Consider the following 23,955-nt stretch of genomic DNA (forward strand, 5'->3'; position numbering starts at 1 on the left):
AAAACACACAGAAGCAATGGGAAGAAATCAGAACACATTTGTAGCAGAGCCACATAAAGGACTTGCTTAGGTCAAATTTATCTAGACACAGCCATGATCAAGACCCAGATTTTAAAATTTTAATAATGTTTCCATCATTTTATTTCATTTTTTAAGGTGAAAATGAAATGAAATAACCAGCATTGTGTCATATAAAAGTCTTTATAAATTTGTAGGTTTTTTTAGTTGTCTCTTAACCCTATCTGCCCACTTGCTGGCCTTCAGGAGAATACCATTCCCCATTCCCAACCCATGGTCCCTGTTAAAGGAGTGACCTAGGCAGCTATGTTTCATTATATACTCTTTTCAGGGATCATCCATACACTGGACTGAGCCAGTTAAATGCACCCTTTTGATGAGGTTAAGCCACAAAGGCGAGGTTACTAAGGTGAAGCAAGCCAGTAGAGAGGCAGAGGGAATGGTGGTTGAGCTGTCCATCAACAGTCCTCTCGTTCCCAGTCTCCGGTCTTGGAGGCTGAAACGCATTCTTACAACACCCACCCCACCCCTCCTTTTCTCTTCTGGTTAGACAGGGTATTTTACAATCAAACAATTCCTGACTAAATACGTGTCTATATCTCTACTTCAAACTGCTAAAAGTCAACAAAGACACACAGAGATAAGAGTTTAGTCTACCACTGTGTACTCAGTATTTGGGGGAGAGAAGATATAGGGGCTAAGTTGAATGAAGAGGTATTTTTAGTACTACAGCACTTTGAAAAGTCCTCTATGAGGTATTTTCTCTAACATTACATTCAATTAACCACACCTTGTCATTTCTACCTAAATATTTTTTCTTCTCCGTCTTCTCTCCACACCTATAGCCATCTCTTATTTGGACTATACTACCCTCTTAGGCAATATGAGAAGATGTAAGGAAACTTGCTTTTAAAAGAAAACTCAAATTCCAAATCTCAGCATAAAGACCTCATGGCCTCCCAGTTTTGTCTCTTACCATTCACCTTCCCCTTGGGGACCCCTCACTAATAATCCTTGCTTCCACCAGAAAAGAACCAGTATCCTATGGCATCGGTCCTCTTCCTTAAATTACCCATAGCACTACTAAACTGGGGCTGAAGTAGTTATACAGCTTTAGAAAAAGGCTCAGGAATAACAGGAAAAAGCAAGTGAAGTGCTAAGATGCAACTTACCAATTTTAGGTAACTAGGTAGGGAGTGCATTTTTTATTCAACAAATATTTGAGCAGGCTGTGGTTACCACTGTGCATGTACTGATGACACTCTCTTGCTCTCAAGAGGCTTATGGTAGTGCGGAGTGTGCTAACTGCTGTGTCAGGTAATATATGATGAATGAGAACATAAAAAAGAGGCACCTAAACCAGGATTGGGGAAAGGAAACTAGTGAAGGTTTCAGTGAAGTTCTGCCTAAAAAACTGAGCCCTGAAGAACAAACAAGTAAGAATTAGCAAAGCATAAAATTGGAGAAAGGGAGAAGGCAAGAAATGAGGAACTATTCCAAATGTGTCTAAGAATGGGCAAGGGGCGCCTGGGTAGCGCAGTTGTTAGGCGTCTGCCTTCGGCTCAGGGCGTGATCCCGGCGTGCCAGGATCGAGTCCCACATTGGGCTCCGGCGCTGGGAGCCTGCTTCTTCCTCTCCCACTCCCCTGCTGTGTTCCCTCTCTCGCTGGCTGTCTCTCTGAAAGAAAGAAAGAAAGAAAGAAAGAAAGAAAGAAAGAAAGAAAGAAAGAAAGAAAGAAAGAAAGAAAATCTTATATATAAAAAAAAAAGAATGGGCAAAAGAGAAGGGTAAAATATGTAAACGGTGAGGGGTTCCTGCCTATTTATGCTCATGACAGGCTATCTTCCCTACAATCCCCAAGAGCCTGCAAGCACACCAGGACTTCTCTGAATCCAGGCCAAAGAGAGAAAGATATTCAGGGCAGGACTTTCCTTTTAGTCGATGGCAACCTTCTCAGCTTGTTTTCCAACTCAGCGCTCACAAGTCTTCTTCCCAGGTGGCTAATGCCAACAGAATCCTCATACTGTTAAGATTTTACTCTATGACCTTGATAGAGACAATATAGCAGAACAGTCCATTACCATTCAATAGAAATGCTTCCTTACATTGCCAACACAGGGGCCACTTTCCAAAGGGAAACTGGATTTTGTATCTTTAGGCATTAACTAATGGCATGAACTATGCAAACAAGCTACAATTCTCTTCATAGAATAAAAATCAAGTTCAATTCCAAACTTTGTTTTGCAAATTGGAGGTTTAGAAAACTTCCCTAAAGATAATATGAGAGTCACTGAAGGAAGGGAAGCAAATTAAGTTTCTAGAAATCTGTAAGACCAGTACTGTGCTGTGGTTTTCCCTGGGCCAGTGTTGCCACCCAAAGTCACAATGTGCCTAATTTCTAGAAACCCAAGCTCCTATTTTCAAGCTGATGACTTACTAAATTTTCCCTTCCAAAAGGGTAATAACATAAACAGAAAATAGAATGTTTTAGGCAGCATCGAAAATACGCATGTTCTCAGGGTGACTGGGTGGCTCAGTTAAGCGTCCAACTCCATCTCAGCTCAAGTCTTGATCTCAAGGTTGTGAGTTCAAGCCTGACATTGGGCTCCATGCTGGGCATGGAGTCTACTTAATTAATAGATAAATACATAAATAAATACATACATACATAAATTAAATTAAATTAAAAATTAAATACAGATGTTCTTGAGTATGCATTCTCAGCGGGGACAACTACTGGTTCTTGGAGGGCAAAAAATCTTACTCTTCTATGTATAAAGAACAAAAATATACAAAGTCCATAAACAGATATAGTATATGTGTGGTATTAGAATTTCAAGGGGATAGACAATTAGGGAAAAAAATATCTAAAAAGGCGCTTTAGTGAGGTGAGAAGGAAAAATTTGAGAAACAATGCTGCAGATACTTTTGTCAAGTCAGGAAAACTTAAATTAATTCCAATATAGTGATAATTCAAATACCTGCATGAAACAGAAAACCATAGTGATTATATTTTTAACCAATATTCTTGTGAATGGCTCTAGTTCTTTGGCCTTTGTTTCTCTTAGCAGAAGTTACTAAAATTGTTCAAGTGTAAAGAAAACTCTAGGATTAACTGGAAAAAAAATGTTTATGAATCATTAAGTTTACAACACACAGAGTACAAACAAAGAAAGTAAATTTATTTAAATTACTAAAATAGCCTCTAAAGTCATTTACAGATCACCTGCTACAATTATTTTTCCTGAAAGATATAAGTAACATTAATGTCTTTAAAATTATTTTGGTCAGTGAAACATTTAATAAAAACATTTTTTTTTCTCCATATAATGTATGTGTATAAAATAAGCCTTTTCAAAAACTCTTGTTTTAGAATCCTCTATAAATCAGATGGCCTGACTTCTGACAGTCAGGAGCGAATTTCAATAAAGGGTATAAATTTGTGAATACTGTTTGTCCTAGTTGTAAGAAACCAGACCACACTCCATTACCAGGCATGGGATCCTCAAAAGGTGAATGATAAAGCCAATGACTGCCTCTAGTATTCTAAAAACAGTATTTTCATTCAAAGGTTTGTAGCCAATAAAAAAACAAAACAAAACATGGTGGATCCGGAATCTTAAGATTTGAAGAAAAACAAAGCAGTCGACAGATGCGAAAGCTCAGTTACAGAAGCAAAGCGACCCCTGAAATGCAAGGGTAGCACGGGGACACACGATAGCACATTTCAACATTCTTCACATGTGGTACAGTTCCCTTTCTTTTTGGCTTGAGGCACTCTTACAAAATTTATCACGTGCATAGTAAATCTTTCCATTTGTCTTAAGAGTGTCATTAAAGGACTTAGGACTGCACGCAGAAAATCAAATCCTTCTTTGACAGTCCAGGAAAGCTGGCTGACCAATGGTTTACCAATTCCTGCAACTGTATTACCGAATTCAAAACAAAAGCTTCAGGATACGTCCAAAATAATCTGCTCTGAATTGACCACACCCTTCAGAGTCAAATGAACAAATAATGCTAAACCTTATAATATACATGCTTCAAAATCCTTGGGAGGACCAAAAATTTCTTAAAGGAAAAAAAGGACACGTGAAGAACAAACCCCAATAGAATTCACTGAGAATGGAGTTTATATGGCCTTGCCTGAGTGACCGAAGTCTCAGTGGCTTATTTTAAATTTCACCTTGAAGACTCCCCCGCCTTTTCCTTCCTCATTCCACAATTTCTCTTTTCCCTTGCTTCCTTCTCCCGCCCTCCAAAAACAAAGGAAAAAAAAAAAAGTCCGAACACACACACTCAGGTGACCTTTCATTACTCTTGTTCCTATAAGGGGAAGCTGACTAAGGAACTCGCACCTAAATGACGTAAGAGAACAAAATGGGAAAACCCACAGTTGTGTTTAGAGAGCTGCCTTACTAACAGCAAACTCTGTGAACAATCTAACTTAAAAAATTGAGAGGATTCATAGGAAGGAGCCCAATCCCCCCCAACCTGGTCTGGTCATACCATAGAAATAATGTTTCAACCCCGAATCTAAACAGATCCTCTCGGGACCGCATATAATCTATAGTCCTCAGAGATCATTAACACGGATCTCAATGGAAACAGGGAAATGATTCTCTCAAGGAACAGAGAATTGGGCTGAATAAATGATTCAGATGTTCCACGTTTACATAAGAAGTTAACTTCCTTTAAAAAGAAACCAGTTCTTTCAAAAAGAGCTCTGAGTCCCATCTCTGGCTATGAAGTCTGAAAAATTTTCAGAACTCGAAAAATGATTTTGTCTTCTGTCACCCTTTATAAGCAGATGCCACTTTTCAGGGCATTTTCAGGTTGGACAGGCAGGACCAAGTGAGAAATACGGCTCCAGAGCCCGCTCAATTTGTCTGGGTCCATATGTTTGTAGGAGTTGGGTGTGTCAGAGTTGGTGAACTTGACTTTGAGGAAATCTCTCACTTTTTCTTCAATTTCCTTTAGGCCTAGACTGGTCGCAAGCGTCTCTTCCTCCAACAAGACCGTCAGGACTAAGGCTACATCTTTGAAGGCGGCATTTTCATGGTCACAATACTTGTAGAAGATCAAGGTAGAGCCTGCAGGCAGGGACTCAAAGCGGTGCACCACAGCCGCGTTCTGGCCATTCCTGAATCCATTGCTCAGTTCCCAATCTACCTCCTGTTTGACAACATCACTGTCTTGAGTAGCTTTGCCTGCCCCATCGATCCGGATGGCACGGACACTACGGAAAGAAGAGTAGGCATCAGCGATCTGTTCGCTTAGGCACCTGAGTGCTTCTTCAGCATCCCGAGCAGCAGTGAGCAGCAGGATAGCAGGCTGAGGCCGAGGCTGGGAGCTATTAAGATGTTTTTCCAGGAAAGTGAGGCTCCTCTTCCACAGCTTCTCATCTTGACCTTGATACTTATTCATAAGTTGTCTCATCTGGTTCTGGAACTCTTGAACAGCAGTGGTTTCTACCTCAGGACTAGGAGTGAACAAAAAACTCCCAACAGCCAAAGAAACTATCAGAACAGGTAGCCACCACCATGTCTTGATAAAAGATGCACTTTTGGGTTGTCCAGTCACTTCTGCTCAGGACAAAAAAAAAAAAAAAAAAAAAAAGGAAATGACAGATTCAAATACCTTTTTCTTAGATTCAAGGACAAGTGACTTTTAAAATCAGTATTAATCTTCACAAACACTAGATAAAAGAGGAAGGAATTTAAAGAATGGAGCTAATCTACTTTCTTAAAGAAATGTTCATCACATGTATTTAAGAAAACCTCACGCCCAAAGGTTTTAGGTGTATAAGTATGCATGTGTCTCTTCAATGTCAAAATGACAAAAAGCTTTAGAGGAAAAAATAGAATTCAAGGATATGAAATGGCATAAGCAAGTCAGAAATAGTATAATTTATAAAGCAAAACTATTAGTACTACTGCTAATATTTGGGAGGCAAACAATAAAAAAGTCACTTGATAAAATATTTTTATATTTAGACACTCAGACTTCATACATCTTATTATCCAAGGTGGAATGTTCCTGAAGTATATAAAGGGATTAAAAAAGGATGCACTATTAAGTGAACATCTTCCATATATTATAATAGCTAGCTGTCCCTTTAATTACACTGATGCCCACATTTGTGGATGCAAGTCAATACCAGTAAAATTGAGCCTAGTTATTATTGGCAATAATGATATCAATTTACATTTATCTAGTGCTTTTCAGTTTATAAGCACTTTCTCATATACCACTTCATTTAACAGGATAGCAACAGTAATACTTTTACACCTTCTATTTTATTTGTACTATGGACCTTTTAGAGCAATAGTTCTCAAAGTGTGATTTGTGGGTACCTTGAGGTCCTTCCAAGAACCCGTCCTTGAGATTAAAGCTAGTCTCCTAACACTAAGATGTTATGTGAAAATGATATCTTAGCACGGATCCCAGGGCAGTACTAATGCAGTCTTTGTACTCACAGCCATACATTTAAGGCTATCAGTGAAACTGTTTCATAAAGCAGTTAAAATTATTCATCTTATTAAAATTCAACTCTTGAGTACAAATCTCAATAGAGTATGTGAAGAACTGGGAAATATACATAAAGCACTTCTAATACCTAGCACACTGCAGTAGTTTTCTCAAGGAAAAGAATTTTGTGCAACTGAGTTGAGCTCAACTAGTACTTTTAAGAACAAGTGACAAACTATGGTTAGTCAGACTTGAGTATTTGGCAGACATTTTCTTGAAAATGAACAAAGTGAGTCTGTTGTTTCTAGGAAAATAACTGACAATATTTGTTGCCAATTATAAAATTCACAGTTTAAAGTGAAAATCAGTATTGTGGAAATATTGTATCTGCCACTATAAGCTTGACGGCTCCTGAATCCTTAAAGACTCTGTCTTAAGACTGGTGGTGATACTAACAAATGTGATCTTTTCATAGTATTAGAAATGTGTCAACATTCGGAAGATCTACGTAACTTAGTGAATCAGTATTTTCCAAATGATCAGTATATGATACTGCATTCAAAGTACAAGAAAGACCAATGGATTTTAATGTAATAGAACACAAAAAGTTCACTAATTTGGTTTTAGATCTCACATTTAAAGTAACTTGTTGAGTTTTGGATAGTATCAAAAGAGAATATCCAAAATTATCTTTAGACTATTAAAAAATCTATATTATCTGTATAAAGCTGGATTTTTGTATATACTGCAACCGAACAATATATTGTAACAGACTGAATACAGATGCAAATATGAGAATCCAGCTCTGTTTTATTAAGTCAGACATTAAAGAGATTAGAAAATATAAGCAATCTGTCACTATTGTTACTAAATGATTTAGAAATAGGTATTTAAAAATTTTTTCAATTTCAATTTCTAGGTAAATATGGGTAAGTATAGCCCATATTAAAATAAAAAAAGTCTCTTTAAGGTACTAATTTTGCTAGTAGAAAGTGATATTGAGACCAAAGTGAGAGTCACTGTGAAGTTATTTTCTTAGTACTCATTTGGGATAATAAATAGGCTTAGAGAATTAAAGAAACGTAATGGAAGGTTAAGTGGTCCAATGTAATCCAAATACAGGTCTATGGACTCTAAAATCCATGGTAATCCTATTACATCACGCTATGTGCCATCTTTCTTTTGAGTCACCAAGGTTCACCTGGTTATTGGTATTAGTAGTTCTGCTTATTAACTTTTACTTTTGGTCTTATAGCTAATTAAGTGAAGGGGAAAACCAGATGTTGTTTCATATAGTTTGTCCTTAAAGAATTTCACTGCTAGCAAAATATATACTTTTTCTTCATAAGTGCTTAAAATACAATTCTTCAAATTGCATTTAAAACAATTATGAATGACCAATTTTAGAAACTCACTTAATAAAAACTGAGTAGACAAACTTACGTTGGCTGGAGGTTGATGGAGACCAGTTTCCAAGCTCTGATTTCTGAATGTTGTCATCTAATGATAGGAGTAATAAAGACTATCAATTTATGGTTTATAATTTAAGCATTTCCAACAGAGAAAGAAAATATACATTCCACCAAGAGAATATAAGGCAGAAATCAGCCAGAAATAGAAGAAAAAGTGGAAGATCTAAGTGCCCATTAGACTGACAGCTCCTTGAGATTCAAGAGTTATTTCTTTCATAATTATTCACAGCGTGCCATGGGGTCTAGTATAAAGCATACTCCTAATACATTTGTTTTGTGAGAAAGCGTTAAAGTATTTGACCCAAATTATTTAATAGAAGTAGTGAAACTTATGGCACAAAGTTAAGAGAACAAAGAAAATAAGCACAACTAAAAGAAAAGAAAACATGTTATACCATCTGAAAAACTGCCATATATTGAACTCTTGCCTGAAGATGATGCTGTAAGAGGGAAAAAAGGACAAAATATAGATTATGGATTACTGAGCTACCTGGATAAGGGGTTTTAAGGTAAAATGCAATGTTAATCCTATTCTCTATCTCATACTGATACAAATATTTACTCTGGTGCCTCTGATCATTTCAAATATCAGTATTATTTTAAAAATTATATTAAAAACTCTTCACCATTTCTATTAATAGATAATTCTGTTTTATTTAGGTTTGTGGTTAAACCACAGATTCCAAAAATAATTTTCTCATGACTCCACCAAATCTCTATTTCTATCATTATTTTAGCAAACAAAAACTATCCTAACTCTTTACTTTTTGCCTCCATCCTTCTTGGCATGACCACTGATTTTAACATAAAAGAAAGAAGAAATGGAAGGACAGGGTTTAGAAGGCCGAGAGGCTGAGTTACTAATTCGTATGACCTACATTTACCAATACTGCCATCCATCATTTGCCTGGAGTTTTAGAACTTATGTATCTATACATGACCTTCCTGATGTTTAGCAAGAGCTTTCATTTGAGAAACACTGGACTAAACTAGAGGTATAAAATTAGCACTGCTAAAATATAGAAATAGTCTTATTTTTGGTCATATGACCAAAAAAACCTCAAATGAGACAAAATGACATGAACCTTCATTCTAAAGGCATATTGTTTTACAATTACCGGTTTAGCCTAGGAAATTACATTATTTAGAAACTTCTAAGTTAGGTCATCAAAGTTAACAACTGTATTACTAAAACAAATGAACTATAATTACTAAAACAAACAAATAAATAAAACAAATAAAAATTCCATCAAGTCACGTTTATCTTGAATACCTTACTCTATGGTTGCAAAGATCAAATAAAATAATATACGATATTATAATAATATGTAATTATAATAATATAAAACTATAATACTGTAATACACATTGTTATACAAAAAGATCAAATGAGATAATTTTTTATATAACACCTAACTATAATATATAACTATATAATATATACTATACTTATCATATGTTATAGTTATTATGTAACAAATGTAATATCTACATAACTCAGAGAACATTTTAAATTTTAAAATTAAAAAAATTAAGAAAATAATCCCATTTACAATAGTATCAAAAAGAATAAAATACTTAGGAATAAACTTAACCAAGGAAGTGAAAGACTTATACACTGAAAACTATAAAACAATAATAAAAAATTAAAGCAGACACAACTAAATGGAAAGATACCCATGTTTGTGATTGGAGAATTAATATTCTTATAATGTCTATACTACCCAAAGCAATCTATAGATTCAGTACAATCCTCATAAAAATTCCAATGGCATTTTTTACAGAAATAGAAAACAATTTATATGGAAACACAAAAGATTCCAAATAGTCAAAGAAATTCTGAGTAAGAACAAAGCTGGGGGCATCACACTTCCTGACTTCAAGATACATTATAAAGCTAGAGTAATCAAAACAGTATGGTACTGGCATAAAAACAGACATAGAGACCAACAGAAGAGAACAGAGTTTAGAAATAAATCCATGCAGATATGGTCAACTGATATTATAGAATAATATCAAGAATAAACGATGGGGACAGTCTCCTGAATAAATGGTGCTGGGAAAACTGGATATCCACAAGCAAAAGAATGAAATTGGACCATACACAAAAAATCAAAACGGATTAAAGACTTAAACATAAGAACCAAAACTACAGGGGGCACCTTGATGGCTCAGTTGAGAAGCATGTGACAACTGATCCTGGGGTAGTGAGTTTGAGCCCCATGTTGGGTGTGGAGATTGCTTAAATAAATAAAGCTAAAAAAAAAAAAAAAAAAAAAAAAAAACCCAAACCATAAAACTCCCAGGGAAAAAAAAGGGAAAAAGCTCCCTGACATTGGTCTTGGCAATGATTTCCTATATATGACACCAAAATCACAGGCAACAAAAGCAAAAATAGACCAGAGGATTATAGCACACTTAAAAAACGTGATAGGCTATGTGGTCAAAATCATAGTAAGATTCACCTCACACCCATTAAGATGGCTATTACCCAAAAAACAAGAGCAAGGGTTGTACAGAGGTTTTAGAGAAAAGGGAACCCTTTTACACTGTAGGTAGGAATATAAGTTGCTATAGCCACTATGGAAAAGAGTACAAAGGCCCCTCAGAAATTGAAGAACGAAACTACCATATGATCCAGCAATCCCACTTTGGATATATACCCAAAGGAAATGAAATTAGCATCTTGAAGAGACAGCTTGTGCCCATGTTCACTGCAGTAATATTCACAATAGCCAAGACATGGAAACAACCTAAATGTCCGCTGACAGATGAATGGATAAAACAATGTGGCATAGACAGTTGATCCTTGAGCAATATAGGTTTGAACTGTGCAGGTCCACTTATATGTGGATTTTTTTTTTAAATCTATTTATTTATTTTAGAGAAAGAGAAAGAGAAAGCACAAGTAGGAGGAGGGACAGAGGGAGAAGCAGGCTCCCCGCAGAGCAGGGAGCTCAATGCAGGGCTCTATCCCAGGACCCTGGGATCATGACCTGAGCCGAAGGCAGATGCTCAACTGATCAGGCACCCCTATGTGTGGATTTTTAAAAAATAAATACATTGGAAATTTTTTTGAAGATTTGCAACAGTTTGAAAAACCTCAGTCAAATTGCACAGCCTAGAAATATTTTAAAATATTAAGAAAAAGTTAGGTATTTCATGAATGCATAAAACATATGTAGATACTATTTCATCGTTTGCTACCATAAAATACAAATTACAAAAAGTTAAAATTTATCACAATTTACACACACAGACTTTACATGGTGCCATTCACAGCTGAAAGAAATGTAAAGAAACCTAAAGATGCAGTAGTAAATAGTAATTGCATAAAATTAATGGTAGTATATACTTTAATAATGCCATAGTTGTTACAGAAAAAGCCATCAAACCCAAAACAATAAATTCCTGCTGGAGAAAACTGTGTCCAGATGTGTATGACCTCACAGGATTTACAATATAGTCAATCAAGGAAATCATGAAAGAGATCATGAATATGACAAAAAAGGTAAGGGGTGAAGGGTTTCAAGATACGGACTTAGATTTCAAGATATTCTAAAAAGCTGTAGTAATCAAAACAGTATGGTACTGACACAAAAACAGACATATAGATCAATGGAACAGAATAGAGCCCAGAAATAAACTCATGATTACATAGTCAATCTTCAACAAAGGAGGCAAGAATATGCAATGGGAAAAAGACAGTCTCTTCAACAAATAGTGTTGGGAAAACTGGACAGCTACATGCAGAATAAAACTGGACCACTTTCTTATACCATTATACAAAAATAAACTCAAAATGAATTTAGGACCTAAATATAAGAGCTGAAACCATAAAAATCCTGAAAAAGAGCACAGGCAGTAATGGCTCTGACATTGGCCATAGCAACATTTTTTCTAGGTAGGTCTCCTGAGGCAAGGGAAACAAAAGCAAAATAAACTATTGGGACTCCACCAAAATAAAAAGCTTCTGCACAGCAAAGGAAACCCTCAACAAAACTAAAAGACAACCTACATAATGGGAGAAAATATTTGCAAATGACATATTTGATAAAGGATTAGTAACCAAAATAGAGAAAGAACTTCTATAACTCAACACAAACAAAAACAACCCAATTAAAAATAGGCAGAAGACATGAACTAGCTATTTCTACGAAGACGACACACAGATGGCAAAGAGACACACGAAAAGATGCTCAGTATCACTCATCACAGGAAAATGTAAATCAAAACCACAATGAGATTATCACTTCACACCTGTCAGAATGGTGAAAATCAAAAACACAAGAAGCAAGTGTTGGCACAGATGTGGAGAAAAATAATCCTCGTGGTAGTGATGGTGGGAAAGCAAACTGGTGCAGCCACTATGGAAAACAGTATCGAGGTTCCTCCAAAAATTAAAAATTGAACTACCCTATGATCCAGTAATTCCACTATTGGGTATTTACCCAAAGAAAATGAAAACACTAATTTGAAAAGATACACACACCCCTATGTTTATTGCAGCATTATTTACAATAACCAAATTATGGAAGCAATCTAAGTGTCCACTGATAGGTGAATGGATAAAGAAGATGTGGGATGTGTGTGTGTGTGTGTGTGTGTGTGTGTGTGTGTGTAAAAGAACGAAATCTTGCCATTTGCACATCATTGATGAATCTAGAGGGTGTAATGCCCAGTGAAATAAACAAGTCAGTCAGAGAAAGACAACTACCATATGACTTCACTCATATGTGGAATTTAACAAAGAAAGCAAACAAAGAAAAAAGAACAAACAAAAAACCAGACTCTTAAATATAGAGAACAAACTGATGGCTACCAGAGGGGCGGTGGGTGGGAGGATGGGTAAAATAGGTGAAGAGGAATAAGAGTACACTTACTGTGATAAGCTCTGAGTAATTGCTGAGTCACTATACTGTGCATGTGAAACTAGTATCACACTGTATGTTAATTATACTGGAATTTAAAAAAAAGATATGGATCTTAGAGAAACTCAAGAGCAAACAGACACACCAGAGGGATTAAAAGAAGATGACTTGATGGAGATGAGTGCTCCCACACTAAGGAAGAAGGCAGAGGACCCAGAAGAAGAAGTGCCAGAAAACAAACTGACATCAGATAATCTGGGAGAAGAGTTCTGATTATTCAAGACTGCCTTCAACTTCTTTTACGATGTGGGCCCTTTTCTGACAGAGGCACTAAAACTGAAGGAAAGGGTGGAAGAAAGTTGGTACCATACAGACATATTTTTTGAGACATGAGAAGGCAAAAAAAGTCAGACAGAAATTACATATTTTGGAACGTGCCTGCCTCTCTTGCCCCCCCTTCCACATTCTCCACCTTTTCAGCCTCTGCCACTCTTAACAGCAAGACCAACCTTCCCTCTTCCTCCTCAGCCTACTCAATGCAAAGAAGATGAGGCTGAAGACCTTTATGATGATGCACTTCCAATTAAGGAACAGTAATTAACCATCACGCTGTACAGTTAATGAATTTATCTGTTGTATGTGTATGAGCGTCTTTGTGTGAAAATCTAACTGTGTGGCAGGAACTGTAGGAGATGTTTTTGTGTCATCATCTTCTCCTAAGTACTCACTGTGTAGAACATTGTGTGCAAGACTTGTATGGAAGAGGATAGCTAATCCTCATATAGGCGTAAGATGAGTGATAGTTCATATAAAATTAACAATGTCAGTTTTCTTACTTTCATAACTTTGCTTTCAAGGAAATAGGATACTGTATACCTCTCTCTCTCTAGTAACTGGAGAAACTGCCTATCAGCCTATCATCACAGGTAAATGTTTTTTAAGAAGTAACAATGTTTCCAATACTGTATTATGAAATGACTGTAATACTGTATGCTATAGAAATTTTATAATGACCCATTTATTAATGTACAGGACAGGCTACTATGAAGCAATCAACTACACTAGGGTCCCATAAAACAATCATACTGCTGCTTCTTCATTATCAATTTATGAATCATTATACCTGTAAATAAATACAAATTTCTTTTTCACATTATCTTCTCATTTTTAATGGTTAGTGTTAATAATACATATAAAATCTACTATGTTTTGTATCATATAAGACAACAGGGTTGTAGGTTCTGACAGACAATTCATTTTATGAGGAATCTAAAACAGTCAAATTCACAGAAGCAGAGAGTAGTAGAATGGTGGTTGCTGGGGGAAGGGGAAAATGAGGAGGTATTAAAGGGTACAGTTTCAGTTGTACAAGATGAGTAAGTCCTAGAAATCTACTGTAAAGCACAGTACCTATAGTTAACAATACTGTACTGTATTTCTCACACCACAATTTACGCTTTACATCCAGACCTTCTCCTGCTCCTCCAAGCAGATGGAAATAACTAGTAATCATAGCTGTTCTTTATTAATGAAATCACAATCTAAATGCCTATCTGAAGAACTAAATATTTATGTTGAATAATAAAGAAAAACAGCAAGCAAATAAACTTAATTATTTCAATAATAGGTAGAGATTTATCAACTTACTATGTATCCTAGCCCTCCTTCTTGTGGGTTGTTCAAACCATTCTTGAGGGGTTTTTTGATATCCCGAGCCTGAAGCAAATACATATATCAAGATATCATTTCACATACTTTGAAATGTATACAAATTTACAAGGTAAATTTATCAGAAAGGCAAAACACATCTGGGGAGGAAAACAACAAAAGCAATAGGTTCAGAAGTAAAAGATAATGTTAAAGGATCTACCAGTGAAAGGTGAACCATGACTTACAGCAAAATAAGCAGCAAATAAACATATAATCACCTAGTAGACAAAACTATGTACAAGTCCTTTGTTCTGGTCTGAGAATGACTGAATTCAATAATACTTGAATTTGATTTCAATATTACTTAAGAAGAAAAAAGTTAACCATTTATTCTTGTAAAGAAGTTACTTTAGGTAAAATAGTCCTAAACACATTCCCATGTAATTACACATTTGGTACCAATGTGTGGTGGGACTAAAAGGCAAAGAGGGTAAAATAATCTAAAACCCTAATTCAAATCCAAATTTGACAAAGTCAAAATTACTTGACTGATAAAAGAACAGACAACCAACCACTTACTTAGCACGGGAGGTTGCTTATCAAGAGTTAGGAAGTCTCGACCTAAAACAGAAAACAAAGATAGGGTCATACAATACTTGGAAGTAGGTACAGTGAAGATACTGCATAGACATTGTACTTGTATAATATGGATACTATAAACAAAAAAATCCCCACAAAAATCAAACCTTTCTTTCATCAGTCCCAAACATAGGTGATGCATCCATTCTTTCCCCTTTTCTAAACTTCAAAGTATTCAAGATTTGGATAATAATAAGTCAACTTTAGGATCAATACCATCAAAATAATGGCTGCGTGTACTGAATGCTTACCAGGTATGAAGTATAATTTTATTTAATTCTCACACTTCATGTGGTTGATACCATTATTCCTATTTACGAATAAGGGCACTGAAATTGATCATTTGCCCAAGATTACATATCTACAGGTAATAGGGCTGAGATATAAACCTAGGCAGTCCATATATGTTTATACTACGTAAGCAACGTTGTGGGCATTGCAAAATAGTTATGAAGAGAAAGATGCTAATTTTTGTTTTGGGATGGTATCTAAGGACAATTGTAAAATGATACAATGGGATGATTAGAAATGATATTTCAAACAATCATAACAAAGTAAATTTCCAAATCTGCCCTAAAGAAATGAGTTATTTCTACCCACTGATACAAGTGTCACTATAAATTTTTCAGTTTTTTTCCTGCATACAAATGCAAAATATGCCAGCTGTAAAAGAAATAAAACATTCTAGAAATAATTAACTTAAAAATTCATAAATATTTATTAAGTGCCTACTATGTGCAGGAATACCATGGTGATTAAGACATATGAATATTCTTTCAGATTTGTTTTCGGTCTATACCAACAAAATACTTTTTAAAAAAAAGTAGACACATGCTTTTTAAAATGTCTTTCATGGTTTTTAAGAAGTACTTTTTTTTTTTTTAAGATTTATTTATTTATTTGAGAGAGCGTATGTGCATGTGAGGGGGTGGGGAGGGAGCGGCATGGGAGGGGTGAGGACAGAAGTGGAAGGAGAGGAAAGAATCTCAAACCAACTCTGCGCTGAGTGCAGAGCCCAACATGCGGCTCAATCCTACAACCCTGAGATCATGACCTGAGCCGAAACCAAGATCAGACCCTTAACCAACTGAGCCACCCAGGCACCCCAAGAAGTACTTTTCAAAAAACGCCTCTGACTTAGGTTTGTATCTTATAATCAAGAATTTAACTGGATGGTTTATCTTTCTCAGTGACACATAAAATAAAGGCATCTTAGATTTAAGGATATATATCTTGATCACCTATTCATTAGTATACAAAGTACTCATTTTTCATAACTAAAAAGTATTCCACTGTATGCATGTAGCATAATTTATATAGGGAGATACTTTCAAGAGCTTCCAAAAATCAAAAATGTAGTATAACAAAGGGCAAAGATATAAGATGATTCAGCAAGTAATTTTCCACAAATGATTTATTTTTGTGTCTCAGTGGCTTTTGTTTTATCGCAGTTTTAAGTTCAAACCCAGAACCTTCTAAAAGCTAAATATAGATAAAATGAAATAAAGTGGAATTCTATAAACATAGTGATTACAAAACAGATTTCTAGAGACTTTTCCTTTAAAAACAATCTCATGGGGCGCCTGGGTGGCTCAGTCAGTTAAGTGTCTGCCTTCGGCTCAGGTCATGATTCCAGGTTCCCAGGATTGAGTCCCACATCCAGCTCCTTGCTCAGTGGGAACCCTGCTTCTCCCTCTGCTTGCCACTCCCCCTGCTTGTGCACGTGCTCTCTCTCTCTCTCTCTGACAAATAAAGAACTAAAATCTTTAAAAATAAATAAATAAATAATTCAAAAAAGGTGATGTGGAAAGGAAAAAAGTCCTTGAAGATTTTATATACAAAGATATTTTAGGCTGATTAATAATTAACTCAAATTCTGGGACTTGATTTAAAAATGAAAAAGAAAAAACAGTATCATTTCTGCTTAACCTAAGAAATACATATCCACTGCAGGTAATCTGCAAAATACAGAAGGGAAAAAAAAATGTCACCAATTATTTTACCATCCTGAACAAATCAGTGTTATTAGCATTTTAGTATCTTTCCAATCTTTTCTTTTGTTATATTTTCTCAACACTTTGTGAAAATTTTCAAGATTGTAAGTGACGCTGTAAGATTTTTATATACCTACCACCTAGCTTATCATTAACTTTTTACTATGCCTTGGTTTATTACTTATCCAACCTTCCAAACTTTTCCAATACAGCTCAAATCATACTACATATAAAATTTATATCCTTATTAGAATATGTCCATATAAATAGGCTCAAACTACATTAGTTAAATTAAACTAAAAACAGTCAACAAATTTATATGGGCAGCAAGGACATTCAACAAGTCACGGAATGCAGATTCTTGTTTTTTAAAATCAAATTCAAGCTTGAGTACAGAGATGAAGCAAATTCAAGATGCTGGATGAGTTGTTTAGCAATCACTAGACCTCTTTTTCAACACTTCATGGAAGTGCTGGAAATTGGAAAAGAGGATCTTCAAAAATAAAAACAGCATTTGACCACACACACAGGTAGACTTTGGAGTTTAAGACATGGCTTTACTTACTTTGTGATGACTGGCAAAATGATTCCGGATATTGACTTGACGATCTGGTGGTCTGATCTAAAAAAACAACAACAAAAGTAAATATAGTACCTTGTAAAGTACAGTATACTTTTAAATGCACATTTTATAAGAGAACAATGAGTAATCAAAGGAGCAAAGATAGTCAGTAAAACCCCAGGAATTCAACACATGGGTGCACAATTTATTTTTAAAATTAAAGTCATGTTGTATCTAAAAAATTAATTATCTCTTTGCCTAACCACTTTCTAAAGAAAAAAATGTAAGATATAGAACATGGCATGAGGCAAGGGAGATAATACAAGCTTTGGGCTGGGGAACATTTTGAAAGTTTATAATGGATCTTCTTGAAATCATTAATACCTCATTTTGCCTCAAAATTTTCTTGTAAGTGGCCAATACATTATATATTTTAGTCTACTCTTTAAAAAACGTGTTTTCATATAAAAATGGAAATCATAACTAAACCTGTTCAAAAGTGATCAGATTGTTATCTTGGAAGCAGGAGCATTTGACATATTCAGGGTGGTAGCTAAATATTTTTGTTACCGTATTCCTATTACTAAAAAAATTTGAGCATCAATCTCAAAAACATATACATGTATTACTGAAATAATATATAAACTAATGTGTTGCATTTATTATAAAATAAAAACAGACATTTTAAATGGATGAAATAAAATATAAATATATATGAAATTCTAATATTTTCTTCCTGCACTCCAATGGAACTTTTTTGTTTTTATTTAAATTCCAGTTAGTTAACATACGGTATAGTATTAGTTTCAGATGTACAATGAAGTTATTTAACACTTTCATACAATCCCCTGTGTTCATCACAGCAAGTGCACTCCTTAATCCACATCACCTGTTTCACCCATCCCCCAACCCACCTCCCCTCTGGTCAGACTGTTCTCTATAGTTAAGAGTCTGTTTCTCGGTTTGCGCCTCTCTCTTTTTGTCCCCTTTGCTCATTTGTTTCTTCTTGTACCTCTTCGGTGATAATGAGCCCAGAAAATAATCCAGGAAGATCTGTATTCTTTTTAATGTGCTCCCCTTTTTGTTCTTTAGCTAGAGTTTTCTTCTGCATATGGGTATGTGCTTCATTAAGAATTTATTAGAATTCTAAAGGGATCACAGAGCCTGCGGTTTATGTAGTTTTGAAGAGCTATATGCTGGTAGCAATGCCATCAAATTATTGGCTATATGAATGGCTTAATCAGTCTCTAATTTTTAGAGCTTTGTGTGTACATATACCAAAACTAATAAGAACACTTAATTTAAGGGTTTACTACATGACAGGTACTTTCTAGGTGCTTGCACATATGAATTAATTTAACCTCTTAACAACCCAGGTGAGGAAACTGAGGAACACAGAAGTTAAACAATGGCTTGAGGGCACCGACCCAGTAGTGGAGGAGTGAAACCCAGGGATTCTGGCTTCAGAGCCCATGTTCTTAACCACTATGCTAGAATGGTGCATATCTCCTTTGGGATTTCTGCATCAAGAAAGAACGGGGGGAAATGAGGAAGGGTGGGAAATACAGGGAATACCAAATGCCCATAAACCGGCTTATGAGCTTATTTTTAAAACGGAATGATGAAGTAAAACAGGAACTATGGAAATTCTCAAAAAGCGGTGAGGGGAAGTGGAGAATTAACTCTTTCATAGGACTAAAATATAAAATTATTCACTCTTTACAGAGTTTACAAATTGGTTCGGCACACTCTTAAGCCTCAATTGGTATTTTTTTTTCTCTTCAGTCAATTCTTTCCTTTAATAAAACACAAATTCACGTGAACAATCATAAACTGTTATTACTGAGCTGGTGTGAATTTGAACAATCCAGAGATAAAAGCAATTACCCAGGTATATTAAAACTTCCTAAAAGCTAACTAACATTCCTGATAGTGTAATGAGTACCAATGCCAATGAAATTAGTTTCTCTATAACATTTAAAACATTTTTAAAAATATTTTATTTATTTATTTGAGAGAGAAGGAAAGAGAGCGAGTGTGTGCATACACATAGATACACACATACGAGTACACAAGGGGAGTGAGGGGCAGAGGGAGAGGGACAAGCAGACTCCCCGCTAAGAAAGGAACCCGACATGGGGCTTAATTCCAGGATGCTGGGATCATAATCGGAGCTCAAGTCAGATGCTTAACCTACTGAGTCACCCAGGCATCCCTCCCTATACCATTAAAAAAAAAAAAAAAAAAAAAAAAAAAAACTACAAATAACTCTTCTTTTGAGCACAAAAAATATCTTATATTCCATAAATATCAAAGTAAGCTAAAAAGTGACTTATTTAGATATTACATGGCATTACATTACTAATTAGATGTACACATGAAATCAGTAATTTTAATAAATATTAAATGGAACACAACCTTTTAAAAAGTCGTTTTTATAAAATACTTTGAAGTATTTTTTTAAAAAGCAAATTCACAAATACCTTTATATTTAAACTAAAAAGACAGCTCCTAGGATAAAATCATATGTATATAAAGCAATGTTACCTCCAAAATCAAGAGAATCCCCGGATCTGACCTTAGCAGTAGTAATATCACTGTCAGAGCTATCTTGATCATCCTGTTCAGTTTCTCCTAAAAAGAAGTAAATAATACACTAGTATAGTCTTTATTCTAAGGCTCTAAAGATCTAGATTAAAAAACAAGTAATTCAACACTAAAATGAAGCCTCTCTAATTATCAGATATAGAATTGCTATTTATTACGCTTATTATTCTGGATCACAAATTTTCATGTAAGCTAAAATTGAGCTCATTAATGTTCTCTGAGGCACATAATTGTATCTCAAACAAATATTCAGAGTAATATCTACAAGATTATATTCTGAGGCTTTACTGTAGTCAAACAGAAAACAAATGAGCAAAATAGTGGAAAAATTCTACCTTATGGGGGAACTACATTTGGTCTGTGTGTAAATTCAGACAAGATTAGAATATGCACACATTTATAAATGTCCATCTGTGTTTCTGCAAGGGGGATGTACACATACACCCATATGCAAACATTTCAGTATGCAGGTAATCTTAGATTATGGTGGGTTCTAAAACGGACTAAATTTTACTATACTATTTACAGACTGATTATGAGAATTTGGAAAAATGATTATTTTAATACCATAGTCAAAGCCGAGCATATGCCAGAATCTTCTTTTAGTAACTTTGCTTAAAATTATTAACTCAAACAAAAGATGCTTAAAATGCATATAGAATCGCTCACTCTATCCTATTTTACCTGCCTAATTATGAGTTCAGGTAAGCATGGATTTTTTTTTTTCTGAAGAAAAATACACTATTTTCTGCTCTCTCTTAAGTACTTGTCAAAATTACACCTCATGTAAATGGCGAAAAAAAGATTTAGAATATTTTAAAAGAGAATACCTCCTTCAGAAAAATTGACCTTCTGTTGGACACCGGTGGCTTCTAGAAAAGAAAAGCAGACATGTCATATACAACGTCAAAAGCTAAAGCTCAGGAATAAACAAGAGCACATAATTTAGGAAAGTGAATATAAAGACAGACCAACTAAGCTTTTTTTCTATTAAATCTTAAAAATATATATATTATTTCCCTCTAGGTTATTTCAGAAATAAGTCTGATACAAACTAGAATCAGGAAGAATTTATTTTTCCTTCAGCCACAGGTCCATTTGTACTCTAAAATGTAACCTGTTTGCGGAAAACATTAAATTTTCCAATGGCAAACATTCCAGTCCCTATATAGATGAACTGTATTCTCATTCTCCTTTTGCCAGATTCCCTACACTCTCAAGAAACCCGCCATCTTGGTAGAACTGACGAACCAGTTCTTTATCGCACTGATATATCCAAAAAGGAAGAAAGAGGGAAAGAAACTCCAGCTCCAGCAAGTTCATGAACACCACTATTCCTCAGAGCCAGAGAATCTGGGCAAAGATAAATGAGCAAAATATATCAAACAAATTTTAAATGTAGCATTTGTACACGGGCTATTCTGAAAGATATTTATTAAAGGGAGATAAACCCAAATGTGGCATTGCATACCTGGGCTAAAATATTGAGTGATCATTTGAGAAGTAGCATGAATCAGACTGCTCACAAAGCTGAAATCTGTTTCTTTTCAGCTTTTCCTTCTAACGTTTTTAACCCCTATTTGCTTTTCAAAAGGGCAAACTACTGTGGAAGGCAAGTGCCAACACATTATATGGTGAATCTGGGAATCTTTTCTTCAGATCAGTTTAATTATATTAACGTAACACTGGTCAAACTACTTCTACCACAATAGTGGCAACTGTAAATCAATATGTGAAATATATTTGCCAATATTTTTGGTATAAGAAAAAACTAAATCTAACTACACATAATACTATGTTACTCTTAAAAAACTAGAATCTGGTATATTATATCCCCCCCCTTTTTTTTGAAGATTTTATTTATTTATTTGACACAGAGAGAGCGAGAGAGGGAACACAAGCAAGGGGAGTATGAGAGGGAGAAGCAGGCCTCCCGCCGAGCTGGGAGCCCAACGCGGGGCTCAATCCCAGGACCCTGGGATCATGACCTGAGCTGAAGGCAGATGCTTAACGGCTGAGGCACCCAGGTGCCCCTATATTCCTTTTAATCTAGGATCTTTAAGGAGGCTGTCTTCTCAATTTTCTTTTTCAAGCAGAAAAATGGAAAGTCAAACTTGCCTTAGTGCTATTCTCTTAAAATTTTTTCATGAATATTTCCTTCATACAAAAAAGTTATCATTCCCTTTTTGGAGTTTTCTAAGCATGTAACTATTATTGTACTCATCTTTTGTACAGCAGTTTACTTTCTTTATTCATATAACTAATCGCAAAGCATGCAAACAAAAGATGTTTTAAGAATCAGTGGTTATGTCTTAAGTTGTTACGTTAATAATAGTTAAGCCCTTGATATTTGCATGCTGCTAGTTTTCAAAAAACCCTTCATGTCTGCAATCTGATTGCCATAACGTCATAAAGGAATACTTTCCTAGGTAAGGCTCATAGCTATTAAGTGACTTTTCTAAGGGTGTCAGAACAGATGATGAAAAAAGGACTTGAACACAGGCTCTTCTGATTTCTAGTCTACCACCCACTACCACTGCATCAGTCTCGTTTATAATGGCATATAGTCAGCAATGATAGTTTTATAATTAATTCTTTTCTTTTAAAGAGTTTAAGATTCACAGCAAAATTGAGGGGAAGGTAGATAGATTTTCTCTATGGTCCCTGCCCCACACATACATAACCACCTCCACTATCAACATCCCCCACCAGAGTGGTCTATTTGTTGAAAAGTGGTGTCATTGATGGATCTACATTTACACATTATAATCACCCAAAGACCCCAACTTACAATTCACTCTTGGTGTTGCACATTCTGTGGGTTTAGACAAATGTATAATGACATGTATCCATCATTATGGCATCATGCAGAGTTATTTTCATGCCCTATAAAATCCTCTGTGCTCCATCCTCTTCATCTTTCCCCTACCACCACCACCACCACCACCACCACCACCACCACCACCACCACCACCACCACCACCACCAAATCCTTGACCACCACTATTGTCTCAATAGTTTTGCCTTTTCCAGAATGTCATATAGGTTCCTTCATGTCTTTTCATGGCTTGATAGCTCATTTCTTTTTAGCACTGAATAATTCTTCATTCTCTGGATGTTCCAGTTTATTTATCCATTCACCTACTGAAAGATGTGTTGGTTGCTTTCAAGTTTCGGCAATTATGAATAAAGCTGCTATAAACATGTGTGCAGGTTTTTGTGTAAATATTAAGTTTTCAACTTCTTTGGGTAAATATCAAGGAGTGTAATTGCTGGATCAACATAGTAAGAATGTGTTTAGTTTTGTAAGAAACCAGCCAACTGTCTTCAAAGTGTTTGTACCACTTTACATCCCCATAACAATAAATGAGTTCCTCTTACTCCACATTCTTGTTAGCATTAGGTGCTGCCAGTTTTCTGCATTTTAGCTATTCTAATAGGTATGTAGTGGTATCTTGTTTTAAACTGCATTTCCCTGATGACATATAATGTAGAGCATCTTTTCACATTTTTGCTATCTGTGTATCTGTTGCTGAGGTGTCTGTTAAGGCTTTGGCTCATTTTCCAATCAGGTTGTTTTCTTATTGTTGAGTTCTAAGAGTTCTTTGTATATTTTGGATAACTGTCCTTTATTAGATGTATCATTTGCAAGTATTTGCTCTCAGTCTGTG

At 35.3% G+C, this 23,955-nt stretch overlaps 1 protein-coding gene across 5 annotated transcripts in view; it reads right to left on the reverse strand.

Moving 5' to 3' along the window:
- Window positions 1-3,179: 3,179 nt before the first annotated feature.
- Window positions 3,180-23,955, reverse strand: part of TOR1AIP1 (torsin 1A interacting protein 1) — a 37,525-nt gene continuing 16,749 nt past the window's right edge. For 2 of the 5 annotated variants that reach the window (XM_040636327.1, XM_040636326.1), the window contains 8 exons: window positions 21,115-21,156; window positions 20,225-20,311; window positions 17,681-17,737; window positions 15,062-15,103; window positions 14,480-14,548; window positions 8,357-8,401; window positions 7,933-7,989; window positions 3,180-5,603 (listed from right to left, as the gene is read on the reverse strand). In XM_040636327.1, coding sequence (XP_040492261.1) covers window positions 4,819-5,603; window positions 7,933-7,989; window positions 8,357-8,401; window positions 14,480-14,548; window positions 15,062-15,103; window positions 17,681-17,737; window positions 20,225-20,311; window positions 21,115-21,156 — 1,184 coding nt within the window. In that variant the 3' untranslated portion in view covers window positions 3,180-4,818. The remainder of the gene's footprint in view (window positions 5,604-7,932; window positions 7,990-8,356; window positions 8,402-14,479; window positions 14,549-15,061; window positions 15,104-17,680; window positions 17,738-20,224; window positions 20,312-21,114; window positions 21,157-23,955) is intronic. The other 3 variants (XM_040636330.1, XM_040636328.1, XM_040636329.1) reach the window with 2 other exon arrangements.

The sequence above is a fragment of the Ursus maritimus genome, unplaced genomic scaffold (genome assembly GCF_017311325.1).
Source record: "Ursus maritimus isolate PB19 unplaced genomic scaffold, ASM1731132v1 scaffold_2, whole genome shotgun sequence".
NCBI lineage: Eukaryota > Metazoa > Chordata > Mammalia > Carnivora > Ursidae > Ursus > Ursus maritimus.